General features: G+C 37.6%; 1 protein-coding gene across 1 annotated transcript in view; it reads left to right on the forward strand.

Annotated features, from left to right (window-relative positions):
* LOC122787205 (mast cell protease 1A-like) overlaps positions 1-14,104 on the forward strand; it is a 133,517-nt gene that overhangs the window by 62,053 nt on the left and 57,360 nt on the right. Inside the window, exon 3 of the mRNA XM_044053796.1 lies at positions 8,869-9,007. Coding sequence (XP_043909731.1) covers positions 8,869-9,007 — 139 coding nt within the window. The remainder of the gene's footprint in view (positions 1-8,868; positions 9,008-14,104) is intronic.

Genomic DNA, 14,104 nt, shown 5'->3' on the forward strand with positions numbered 1-14,104 from the left:
AGTGCTTTGTTTGACCTGTAGTGGTAACTTATATCAGAGGCCAGGAATGTGTTGAGTTAGGAACCTATCTCTCTTTTTTTAATTTCTTCAAATCTTCTGGGTTTCTAATACCATGATGGGAATGGACCCCATTCCTAAGTCAAAGTACGATTAAACTTCATGAAATTAGTTTTGTTTCAATCTTTGATGTCAGCCAAAAGTGCTCTTCGCAGCACCTGCAATGTGCCCAGTACTGACTCCTTCTGCAGTTCGTACGGAGTTACATGGATTGGTAACATATCTAAGTACAATTGTAGATTCTTTTTATAAGACCCATTGCTCCTTACTATTGGAATTGTCTGGGTATCTTTCTTCCACATCGTTCTCGTTTCTGCCTGCAGATCCTGATATTTTATGACTTTGTGTCTCTCTGTACACAAGACACTATAGTCACTGGGTGTGGTGATTTCAATGATCAATGCTACTTTTGTCTTCTTTTCTTGGACCACTGTATCTGGTTTTCTGGCATCTATCTTTAGAACTATTGATAATGGGTGAGCCCATGTCATATAAACGTCATCATTTTCTATGATGCTTTGTGGCTCATCTTTCCAGTGTTCTCTCCAGTGAGTCTTGGTTTGTGTTGACACACATATTCTGAAGGAGTTGAAGTCTGAAACTCAAACTTATGTCATTAATTAGTGACTTCAGTCCTCAGATCATCACAGTGATTTGTCAGAAAACCACACATTTTATGACGAATAGACCAAAAATACAGGGCAAAAATCTAGACATTCCTCAAAAATCTGGACAGTTGAGAGGTATGTTATTAATATAAATTTAGGTTCCTAGTACAACTGTTTGTAGAGCCACTGCTTTTGTAAAGAAATACAAGGTCAAATAAGACAGGGTCTTTCTTGTCTCAGAAAAGGAGACACAGGTCACCTCAGAGCAACCATTAGGCTACTGAATATAAAATGAGTTGTAGTAATCTATCGGGATAGTTGAAGGATATAAGAATTATTTTGTTTGGTTAAAAATCAATGGGGCCTTTCCAGATGAGTAATATGCTTGGATTTGTTCATACTAAAGGGGGCATTGCGCTGGAAGACTGTTATATTAAAAGATATTTGTTAGAATACCAGGTTTTACATAAGCATGCATTTTCCGAAGGATGCAAAGTCTGAAATGAAAATGTTTGTCATTATTAAGTGACATCGGTTCTCAGTGAATTGCTAGAAAAGCACAGATTTTATGAGGAACAAACCAAAAATATAAAGCCAAAATCTGGACATTCTGAGAAATTTCAAGCAGTTAAGAAGTATGGTCTGTGCTTTTTATCAGTCCGCATATTTTGCATGAAGGCAAAGAATGGTGATAAAGTGTTGTGCTTTGCACTTTTTTTAACTTTTCAGTGTCCTTTTCCTAAAAAGGTCACTAGAACTGAATGCAGAATGCTAGCTGTATCCGAACAGTCCTGGCAAAATTTCCTTCTTGGCCAAGCACTCTGGCCCTCTGAAAATCCATCCAAGCATTCTGTTACCCTTGGATGCTGCCTTTTTACTGTGTCCTTGGTGGTTCAGTGATACTATCATTATTGCCACATTTAACATTTTAATATTTAACGTTTACTTATAGTGTCTAAAAATTAGTCATTGTACATAAAAATTAAAATATAAAAAATCATAGCAAACTTTGAAGAGCAGTAAATACAGGTATAAAAACTTATGAGGAAGGACATCAGCAAAGGTGTCTTAAACAAGAAAATATATGCAATGTTAAAATTTAAATACACACAGTTAATGACAAATTTAAGCACCTATGAATTTTTCTGTCTGAATATTTGCTCCTTAAGAAATACTTTGTTTCTTACATGCCATGCCTTGAAGTTTGCATTAATATGCATTGTCTTACCATCCATCCATCTACCATTATAACCATTCTCCTCATATCTCTGTCCAGGTGCACACCGTCATCAATCACAAGTATCCCAGCTTTAGTCTCATTCAAGAAACATTTGTTCATGTTCTTCTAGTCTTCTGCCATGTGAGAAATAAATATGGAAGAACACGTGACCTAAGAATACAAATAAAGTAACACCACCAGTCATTATCTTGTCTCCTGTCAATCCCCTTTATCTTCACTCCCTGCATCCTCTCATTCAATCGTCTCCTTAGCTAATGTATCATTATGCTCTATTCTCAGCCCATTCAAGTTCACTCAGCAGCATTTTGGGTGGTACCATGTGAAATGCATTGATGAATTCAAAGAAAAATTGCATTGATTTGGGCTGTCTTACTTCACTTCCATTGTAATCTGTTTACAAAACTGAATTATATTTCATCAGTATGATGTTTTGGTCATGACCCCAATCTGATTTACAACCTAAAACTCATTCTTTCCAGATGTCATCAGCCTCAGTCTCAGAATCTTCTCCATCACTTTTCCCAACAACTATCATCAGACTTACGAGCTTGTCCTTTCTGGGACTAGTTCTGAGATCTCTTATGGATTACTACTGTTGTAGTCCTTTTTTAGTACTCTGGATTCTCTCTGCCAAGCCATCAATCTGTTGAATTCCACAATCACTGGCATTTCTTGGATCATAGCCATATTCCATGTGACTTTGCAGGGCAAACAGTTCAATCCCTAATTCTTTTTATCTTGTAACCTGACTAGTTCATGCTCTACCCTGCAGGCTTCTATAATTTCATCTGTTTATTTTCTTGTTCATCTGCTCTTTGTGCAAAGATCGCATTCAACACTTTAGCTTGCTCCGTGTTTTCTGTTACACCCGCCCCTCCTTTAATCAGTTTGATTAGGTCATTACTTTATGTTTTCTGACTCCTGTGTACCTTAAGATCATAGCTCTCAACAGCTTACCACAACAAATTTGAGCAAAGATAAAAAGGGACAACACCCCCAAAACAGGGATAAATGTTAAGTACTGCTCTTGTAAACTTTGAAAGTTACTAGAATAAAATCCATTGCCTTACCATGTATTTCTTTTTTTTTTCAAAACAGGTTTATTGTTTTAACATATAAGAGAAATATCATAACAATTTTATACAAGTAATTAAAAATAGGTATTATTATAATATTCAACAAAACAACTAAAGTATTTACAAAGACATCCACTACAATCAGATCAATTAATTAAACTAAAATACCATGCTATTGAAATTAAAATTTTTTTAACACATTTTGTAAATTATCCCATACAATATAATAAGATGTTTTTCTATTTGTTCTTGTCCTAATTGTGTTTATTTCCATATGGCACACTATATTCATAACATTTTTAAATTCATTGAACGAAGGAGGTGTATCTGAAATGCAATTTCTAGTTATTATTTTCCTAGCCACTGCTAGAATAGACCATAACAAGGGAAGCTTAACCTTTTTAACACTTTGAGGTACAGGTGTGTTGAATAATATAAGAGATTTAGAAATAATGAAATTATCTGTAAAAAGAGCCTGCAAAAATTCATTAATTGACTTCCAGTATTCATTCAATTTTATACAGTCATAAAACATATGAGCCCAGTCAGCATTAATTTCTACATTACATCTCTTACATAAATTATCTTTATTATTTATTTTATTCATCATCAAAGGTGTATAAAAAGATCTATGTAAAAATTTCCATGTATAAAGTCTCCAGACAATGGAAGACGTAGTTCTATAAGCAGATTCCAATATATATTGTTTATCTTGTTGATTTGGTGGGTCCCCATTAATAGAAGTGAAATAATTCCAGTATGAATCTACACTGTAAAAAGTTTCTTGTCTGATAATTTTATGTATGTATGAAAGTTTACTTACCATGTATTTCTTGAAGGATATGAAGTCTGAAACTTAAATGCTTGCCATTATTTGTGAATTCAGTACTCAGTGATTTGCCACAAATATCCAGAAAACCATAAATGTTGTATGGAACAGACTAAAAATATGAAGCAAAATTCTGGATATTCTGTGAAAATCTGGACAGTTGAGAGGTATGGTTAAGATACCCTCTTCCTCTTGTTTTACCCCTGCAGCCATTTCCATTTGTGATGTTTTTCACCATCCTGATCTCCCTTTAAAGCTTCAAGGGCTGTTTTTATTTAAATCTCATCCATTTGGTTCTATGTATGCTGTCTCTTTTTAACTTAAATCCTCTTAACTGTTCTGGTATGCCACACTGATTCCTTTCATTTTTTTTCCCTTTGTTTCTTTTCCTTAACACTTTCTTCCCATTACTGTTTATATAGTATGTCTGACCCTAACAATTCATTTATCCTCATAATTTCATCAGTCCCCAGTTCTTCTTCACTGGTTTCCTCATTTACTTATAGTTTGTTCTCTTACTTCCTCATACTTGCATTTTAGTATGCAGTTCCTTCAACCTGTATCTCATATCAATCCGCACAGTAATGTTATTTGCAATGTGTGCTTTAACTTCCCCTTGCAACCTCACCCCTCTAAAACATCCAGAGTAGTACATCTACATGTTCTAACTTTTGTGAAACCTTCCATTAATTAGAATAATTCATCCTGATTCATAATGTCTATCCTTTTATTTTCCCTTTTCATCTTATTTACCTGGATAGCCCAGTCTATTTATGGCACTATTTTTCTGTTCCTTGCCCTTACGCAGTCTTTCATTTTGCCATTATGTTCTTATGAAGCATTTAATAGCCAGTAGGTAGTATCTAACCACCAGTTTTCTCCTCCGTTCTTATCTACTCTAAGAGCTGGTGCACTTATCTTTATTGGTTCCTCCTCTTAAGTCTACCGCTTTTGTTATTCCTTCTTTGCTATCATATCTGTGTTCACCTTTGAGCCCTTCTCTGACATACAAACCACTATCTGTGCTATCCACAAATTCTCAGTAGTCTACCCAGCTTATGTGTCATGCATTCAGGAACTAATATGCCCTATTCTCTATTTTTAGTAGCACAGATCTCTGTTATTCCAACTATGTTGAACTATATGTGTCTACAGCTCCCATTTAATGGCTCACTGTTCCTCTCTTCCCCAGTCCACCTCAGTTTAAAATACAATTCATGGATGTACCTTTGTTATCTGGACTTCAACAAGACTGTCTCCAAAGGTTAAGGTGGGATCTCTCCTCAGAATAGAGTTTCCACTTATACCATGACTCCCCCTGTTTTTAGCCATAACTGAGCTTCTCTGTCCACTCCCTAAGTAAACAGTTGAAGTCTTTGATCTTTTCTTTCTTAACTGTACAGGTTGCTCACACAGGAAGAACTTTTGGAAATGCTGTCATGGAGCCTATTTCTTTATACCTACTAGCATACACTACAGGTGTTCTCTTTATAGGTTCATAGGTTTACAGATAAGTACTAGGCTAGCTGTCCTTGTGGACCATTTTAAGCATAGCCAGTTCTCCTTTTTGAGCTCAAATTAGCCTATCCCATTTGGTAAGAGACTGGCCTTAATCATCCCATGGTCAATAATTATATATTACCCCTAATGAAAATAACTGGGATCGTACCAGAGATAATTTGAGTGGACACATGCACGGGCTAACGCATTTAGGATCTGTTTCTGTCCATTAGTAGTATAGGGGCAGTCCTGGGATAAACTTTGTTTCCCATCCAGAGATCCAAGTTGGGCTTGAATATGTGAAGGGATAAACTTTATTTTAAGTGGAGGGAGTCTTTTCCAGATCAGCAGTACCCTCAGTGAAATTAACTTTATCAAGAATCTCTCCTACTTTGCCATTTACTCTTGTTACTCTAGACTTTTTTTAATCCCTGTGTGGTTATGTCAACAGCTACCTCAGGAGACATTTTTATGGCTAGAAAGCTTTTCCTGTCTGCCTTGCGACCTCATCTGATTGAATTGTCAAACTTCTCAGCACCCACACCCCTATCAACTTTGACCCTCCCATCCCCCTCATGCCTCTAGGCTAGATGGGCTAGACCTCCTTACAGCTACACCACACACTGTAGTCTACCCACATAGGCTAGCTTGTACTTCTCTTGATTTAACAATTTCTTGTATGTCTGTTGCTCTCATTTTATTCCTGTCTTCCCTCACCCTATATTGTTTCTTCCACCCATTCTGAAGAGGTTTGTTCCTCCTCCAACTAGCTATGCTTGGCTCCTAATAAAGGCCTCACTGTCTATGCTCTGATAAGCAGCGATGTCTATAGATGATGTTGCTTTGGTCCATAGCATCTCTACAATACTGGTCTTATTTCTTTTATTTCCTGCACTGCTTGTGAATGTATAAGAAAAGGCCTACATCCTTCTTCTAAGCTGCATATTCTTATGAAAATGCTGATACACTGGAGCAAGGATGCACCATTCTTCATGAAAGAGGTGTACATTAGTATCAAATTATAAAAATCAAAACTTCCTGTGGCAGCAGCTTACACTGTACAGAAGGAAAGCAACAGTGTAGTGATACCAATATGCCCCATTTTGTAGAAAAATTAATTGTTGCTACAAAGCTTGACTGTTCTAAAGCAAATGTCTGCATGTTGATACCAGACATCATCATTCTGTAGGTAAGAGCTGCTTACTGGCACCACAGAATGAGAAGAGATCTAGAGTCATCCTTCCCATGCTAATGCTAAGAACTATAGCAGATGCTGGAACTACCCGGAAGATATGTAACTGCTGCAGGAGTGGCCTTAGGTCAACTGGTGCTTTAGGCAAAAGGGCTCCATGGCACCCCTCACCACACCACCTGATGCCCCATCCTGGTCTACCTACACCAAATAAATACTGAAAAAGCTCCCCTGCTACAGTGGTGCCCTAGGGACCTGCCTAGGTGGCCTATGCCTAAGGCCGGCTATGTGTGTAAGACTCTCATTCATCTTGTCATCTTACAATGTTGCTGCTCAAGTAATAAGTCTTTAAAATATGTGAGTTTCTTCCTCATTATCCCTGTACCCTTAGATAGATAGATCTTTTCTGGGAATGCAATAGCTGTGAGCTCACCAACAATGAGTGTACCTACAGCGCCTCCTGCTGGAAAACATTGGGACTGTAGCATCTGTACATTTCCCTTCTGGCAGTATTTGTGTATTATTACCTGTAAAGTTGGAACTGAAATGGGTCTGGCTTCTGCATGCCTATCTACAGTGATTATTGTTAGGATAGGATGGGATGGGAGTTGAAGTGAGTTCCCAACAGGCAATATTCCTTCCCCATTATCTATAGTGGTTTCTAATGAGAAGAGCGAGAGTAGAGGTGTAGTAGCTGTAAACTTCCCTAGTGTCTGTCTCCACGTATAATCATCCACAGTAGCCCCTGCTGGGAGTTTCTGGGAATACAGCAATTGTGAGCTCCACTACAATCAGTTCCCCTGTACCATTACCTACACTAAACCCTGCAGTGACTGGCTAGGAATTCAGTACATGAGAGCTTTGTCAAAAAGGGTTTACATGCCATTAAATACTATGACCCCTCTTGAGAAGGACTGGGAGTGCACTTACCTAGTGTAGCTGCATGATTTTGTATAATAACCCCTATAATAACAGGCAGTATCTGGAATGGCTGTATGTTTCCCCTTAGACTTGGCCTTTTTTGTGTAACTAAAGTTACTTCTGCTGAGAGATGGCGGGATGGGAGCTGATATGAACTCCACATGGGTTGCATCCTTCCATTACATTCTACAGTGTTTTTACTATGAGTGGCTGGAAATGGACTGCCATTGAGGTTCATCATAGTCCATATCTTGTGTAGCTATACCATTCTCCTGTACTGATTGCATCCAACCAGGTCAGCAGTTTACAACAACAACAACTTACCTTGATGCATATCCACTTTTCCCATGAGGGAACTATTTACTAGCATTTATCTTTTGGTATTTTTGTTTTTAGTTTTTAACAAGATACCCAACAGCTGGACTATGCCTACACACACCTATGGTAGAAATGACAGTTCATGGCCAAGAATATGGAATGTTATTTCTGCCAGAATTAGATCATCTTCCACCATTGCTGAATTTCTGGATTTCTGTTAGGCCTTTGTTAAAGATACAGTAGAGAGTCGATTATCTGAACTAACTGGGATCTAAGGTAGTTCAGATAATCAAACTGGATAATCAAACATACATTGAACCAGGTAAAAAACTTCTAAAATCTTGTTTTCTTCAGCAAACAGGGAATACACTTTTCAACTATTCAGTGATTCCAGTGGACAATAAAGACTATTTTTCACACACAAGTGGACTAAATGCTCAAAAAACACGCACAAGCGAATATGTATAATGTTTACATATTCCGACTTTATGATTTTTCCTACCCAAAAACTTTGGAAGGCTACGTTCAGATTATTGACGTTTCAGATAATCAACATTCAGATAATCGACTCTCTACTGTATAGATAAATATATGTTAAAGATATAACATAGTACAAGTGGTATAGTGTTGTCACCTCAATGGTCCTGTATTTAACATAATAAATAGTTAGCAACATACTTCAAGTTATGTACTATATGTATTGTCCTCTGGTTGCTGCATTTGCTGATTGCTTTATGTTACATACTGTTTTGATATGTATTGCTTTCATATACCAGTGTTGAAATTTCACATACGTTTAATATATACAGTATTGCAATGCATTATATTTTGAATCTTATATTTTGATTCCATAACTATATTAGAGCTGAAAATGGGAGCATATAAGTTCCCTTTACCTACCTACTGAAATAAAACAAATAAGAAATAAAAATAAAACTCTGGTCTTAAACATTTCTATAGCAGAACTGGAAAGCCTAGAAGAATACTTAACATGACGTTCACTCCCCATGACAGTATGCTATACCACTGCATGCTTTTACGCAGTTCTTTGCAGACAGCAATACAGAGACAATCAATATTATACAATGTTAACACATGTAAACATTTGTTCTTCTTTTCTATTGCAGAACTGATATTAATGTTCTTTTGGGAAGTCATAACGTACATACGCATGAGAAATCTCAACAGAAGTTTGAAGTAAAACAAAAGTTCCTCCACCCAAATTACACAGAAGCTTTAAAAGGTTTTGATATCATGTTATTAAAGGTACATGTGAATTTTCTAATATATGCATTTTTTTATTTCTTTCAATTTTTTAACTGGATAAATCTTGAGCTTAAAGCATGAACAACTTGGGGAGAAGGTTATACAATACAAATGTGAGGAGGATAATGCAGAGAATTCAGTCAGGCATGTTAACACTGACCTGATTCAAGTTTCTGCATAGGTTTGACTCCTCCTCTGTCAGTACCTCAGTGTGAAAACATTACAGTTTGCAGGGCTTGTAGGAATATGTACTATTTGTTTTAACTTCCTGCAGTTTTTCTTTTTCCAGGCTCCCAGCTATGTTCTTGGTTACCTAACCTTGCTTGTGATCACGTCATAATACTTGTCTTGATTTGTAATGACTTCCTAACACACATTTTAGAGAACTCAGAGCCATTGCTTTCTAATTAGCAAGCTCAAATTTTTATAAGTGAATTTCAAAACTGTTAGCCCAAAAAAATACCTCTCAACTGTGCAAATTTTTACAGAATGTCCAGATTTTTGCCTCATATTTTTGGTCTGTTTTTCATAAAATTGTGGTTTTCTGGCAAATTAGTGACAAAGCCTTAAAGACTGAAGTCAGAAAATAATGACAGACATTTGAGCTTCAGACTTCATACCCTTCAGAAAATTCATGCTAATGCAAAACCTGTTATTCTATCAACTTTCTAAATTTGTAAGAACAATATTTAAAAATTGTCCCTATTTTTGGGCATTTATACCACTTTTATTTATGACTTTGTACAGATTTCTTCCTGTAAGATGTTGAGAGGTATGGCCCAGTGTGCTAGTCAGAGGCAACTTTTTCTTTTTCACTCATCTTCTGCATTGCTGTCACAGCGCTTGATTCACTAGTTTGGTTCCCAGTGGGAATGCCTTCCATGCAGATGTTGCATGTCCTTCCTTTGTCTGGTAGAGTAAAAAATAAGGGCTCATTATGTGTTCATCAGTATACAAACCTAACACTACACTTTAACCAGATTGGTATGATAGATGTTAAAGGTATAGACAGAGTTTCACTAAGTCTAGGCCCTTAATTTTGTTTTGTCATCACATTGATCTCCCTCAGTGTATGTGACAGATAGATATACCCTGGGACAGTAGAGCTACTTTCCCTATCTTTCTAGTGTTCCATCCTGCAAAATGACCAGCATTAGCACTGCAGATAGTTGCTTCCATTTAAGACAAAACAGGATAGTTGTACAACAAGAGTCAGAAACCTAAACAATGGCACACTGAATCTATGATCTTTACTCAACAGCTGTTCTAGTAGATGCAGACAGAAGGCCACATCTCCAAAATGAAAGTCTTTTAGACAAACTTTTATACATTTAATGTGAACCAGAGAGGAGAGATCATAGGCAGAGTATGTCTGTTAGAACAGACCTTGAGTGAATATGAAATGATAGGTAATGCCTCATATTTTGAGGATACCAGACAGGAATACTAAAGCACTTCTGTGAAAGAAAAACTTGCTAAATCTACACAAATCACAAAAGGAAACAGACTCATTTTGAAACTGGTGAACAAAAGATAAAGCAGAAGAAAACGAAAACCTACCCCTAACTTGCAGACTCACTTTGTCTTCATAGTGGTACTGTTAGAGAAAGGGTTTTCAATAAGGTAATTTTCAGGGTCGGAGTTGGGGCGTCAGAGTTAGGGTTAGGGTTAGCACATCTGAGTAAGAGTGGGCAAGTATATATGTTACTACACATGATCTGTCTCCTTCCCTAATCCTTACTGTATCTCTAACACTCACATACATACTCTCACCCCAGTACCAAAACATTTGGTGCAGCCAAAATGTTTCCATTAACATACACTTCCACTTACCATAACCTCACACATCTCCTCAGTAAAAGCAATATTCGATATTGCTACTTTCACTTCGTAAGAATGAATGCTCTGCACAATGTCAGACACCACAAGTTTATGTCAACAACCTGTGCATTCAACAGAGTGTACAATAACTGTCAATAGCACCCATGTCTGGCTTCATACCTAGGATATTGAAACTGGCTGTTCAGTGATACTCTAAATAAGAAGTCAAACCTTTTTAATATAAAGAAGGTGCTGGAAGATAGGAGGCCTTATAATACTGAACACTGGCCTGATCAGTGCAGCCATTTGAGATGTCAGCATCCATTTACTATTTATTCATAAGTACAGATTAAAAGCTGTTGATGTTTGAGTTCTAGTCAATTTTAAAAATCACACATGATATAATGTGAAATCTAGCACTGTGGTCTGATGTTAAAATTGCTGTTCTGTACTAAGCTTGTTTTAGTCTAATTTTGCACACAGAGAGGATGTTAGTGAAAATGTCAAGAGACATATAGAAAGTTAGAAAGTAAGATTGCTTGACCTATGGCAAGATATGCATATGGGACAATAAGCTGCCTTGACCAAAAACCAAGGCCTAGTTTCTAGATGGTGAAAAAATACTACTGATGCTGTGATCTAATCTTAACTCAGGATTTAAGATGGTGCCTATCAGTCTGATAAAGTTTATTACTTTGATAAGTGCTTTGCTTTAGATAGGCCTTCAATTCTGATGGAATGTAAGAGCATAGGACTTGCACATTTTATAAATCATTTTTGTTGGCACCCAGCAATACTGCAACACAGGTTAAAGCTGCGTTGTCCAAGGCCAAGAATACAGCTTCCATGGGATAATATCCCTGGCTGTGTTCTACATGAACTACAAAGCAAATTGGAACCACATCTGTGTGACCTGTTCAGTCACAGCCTCACCTCAGGCTTTGTCCCTTAGGAATGGTACACTGCCACAGTCATCCCTCTCCTTAAAGGGGGAGTGACTACAGACCCTGGGAATTATCACCCTATTAGCCTGATGAGTCTGATATGTAAAGCTATGGTGCGCATCATCATGGACCTGATTAACAAAGATATAGGAAATCTCCAAATTCTGGACCCCACACAGTTTGGCTTTGTGAAAGGGAGATCATGCCTGCTCAACCTGGTTGACTTCTCTGAGTCAGTTACCAGGGCTGTGGATTAAGGTAAGGCAGTGCATACAGCCTACCTCAATCTGGCCAAGGCCTTTGATATCATTCCTCACTTGGAATTATTGATAAACTCACCAAACTAGGCATCAACCCCTATATCACTAGGTGGGTTGCAAATTGGCTCACCGATAGAACACACAGTGTGAAAGTTGTGAACTCCAAGTCAGACTGCTGACCAGTCAGGACTGGAGTCCGACAGGGATCAGTCCTGGGTCCTCTCCTATTCAGCATCTACTTCTCAGAAGTCCAGGCCAATACAAAGGGACTCTGGCTGACCAAGTTCACAGACGACTGCAAGCTGGGGGCCATTATTAAACCATCAAACTGGAATAAATAAATAAATAATAAATTAACTATGCTAGAAGCAAATAGATATCCGGGTTTAAATAATCTGGTTAGTTTAAAGTCCATCTTAGTAGCTAAACAAAAGCAGTATAAGTGATAGTCTCACACGAACGTGAAAAATGTTAGCAAAAAATGTTGGTGAAATGTTTTATGAAAAACAACAACAGCAACAACTTTATATAATAATATGTTTTTAAGTTCTAGGAGGTTAGTTAATTGACTGAGACTAACGTTTTATTGGTTGGTTGTGTCATGTGTTTTAGTAAAATGATTAAACTGTGATTAATATGGTACTAACATACTGATAAAGGGTGTTACCAGAAAGCTTTATTTTGTGACTTATGAATAAACAGTGCTGCTTTACTGTTTTTGCTTCATTTGAACTGATAGTGTGATATATTAACAGTGAAACTTTTCTGCAGTTGGTGTATAGTTGGTATTTCAGCCATTATTAACTCCCCAAGTGATGCAAACATCCTACAGAAAGGCCTCACTGAGACCAATGACTGGTGTAGAAACTATGGCCTTAAGCTTAATGCCAAAAAATGCATCATCATCCCCTTTGGTAAAAACTCAGTTCCCACTAATTACCACATCAATGGGAGCCCACTGAACACCAAAGGCGTTATAAGAGATCTGGGGATGCAGGTTGACAGCAACCTCTCCTTCGACCACCACATTGCCACTGTGGTCAGAAAGTCCTTCTATGTGGCACATCTCATTACCAAGGGTTTTAAATACAGGAAGAAAGAGGTCATCGTCTCTCTCTCTACTCTTCCCTCATTAGACCAATCATCGAGTATAATGCCCCATTTGGCATGTACCTCACTAGACACCTGCAACAGCATGGACAGGCTCAAAAGACTCCAGCTATTCTCTGTCTCATATCGCCTACTTAGAGGTGATCTCTGCTTGACTTACAAAGCCATGTCTGACCCAGCTCTGTTAGAAATGCTACATCTAAAGAAATCCCAATCCTTTCTCACCACACAGTCCAGAGACCTCAACCTCATTACCACAATCAGCAGAACATGCTGGAGGGACAGGTTCCTCACCCAGAGACTGCCTATGTGCTGGAATAGACTTCCCATACATGTCAAGTAGAGCGCCTCGCTGTCCCTCTTCAAAAGAAATCTTGATGAGTGGATGGGTAATAGAAAGTTCACTCCGGGGATCACTCCAGTGGTTCTACTTGATAGAGGCACTGGGAACTAACGTTGGGTGGCACAATGCCAGGGCACTTCTAGGGGCTAGGCTTGCAAAGGCTCCAGGGCCATTAGCCTAGTACACACCTTTGAACCTATGAACCTAAATACTTAGCCAAAGGAAACAATCAATGAATTATCCTTTCTTAGTAGGTCATTTTAAAAAGAGGGTGCTATTTGTAGAAGGTTTAATGGCAGACTAGAGAGTACACTGTATAACTTTATATTTCAATGGCAGAAAAACTGACAATATAGGAGATTAAAAGTAGTAGTTGTGGAGATAATAAGAAAAAAAGAAAGGACAATAAGTCTGGAAAAACTAAATAAGGTACTATTCAAAGTTAAGGATGATAGTACACCTGTGGTGGTGTGGGATAATTTAACATTTATATTTTATCGACAATGGGCAATATCAGCATTAAACTTTGAGAATCTGAATGCATGGTTTGAAGAAGCAGAATTTCAGGAAGCATATTTAATAGTGATTTAAAGATTTTATTGGAAAGAAGAGATACAGG

Source organism: Protopterus annectens, chromosome 13.part0 (assembly GCF_019279795.1).
Source record: "Protopterus annectens isolate FY-2018-M chromosome 13.part0, PAN1.0, whole genome shotgun sequence".
Lineage (NCBI taxonomy): Eukaryota > Metazoa > Chordata > Ceratodontiformes > Protopteridae > Protopterus > Protopterus annectens.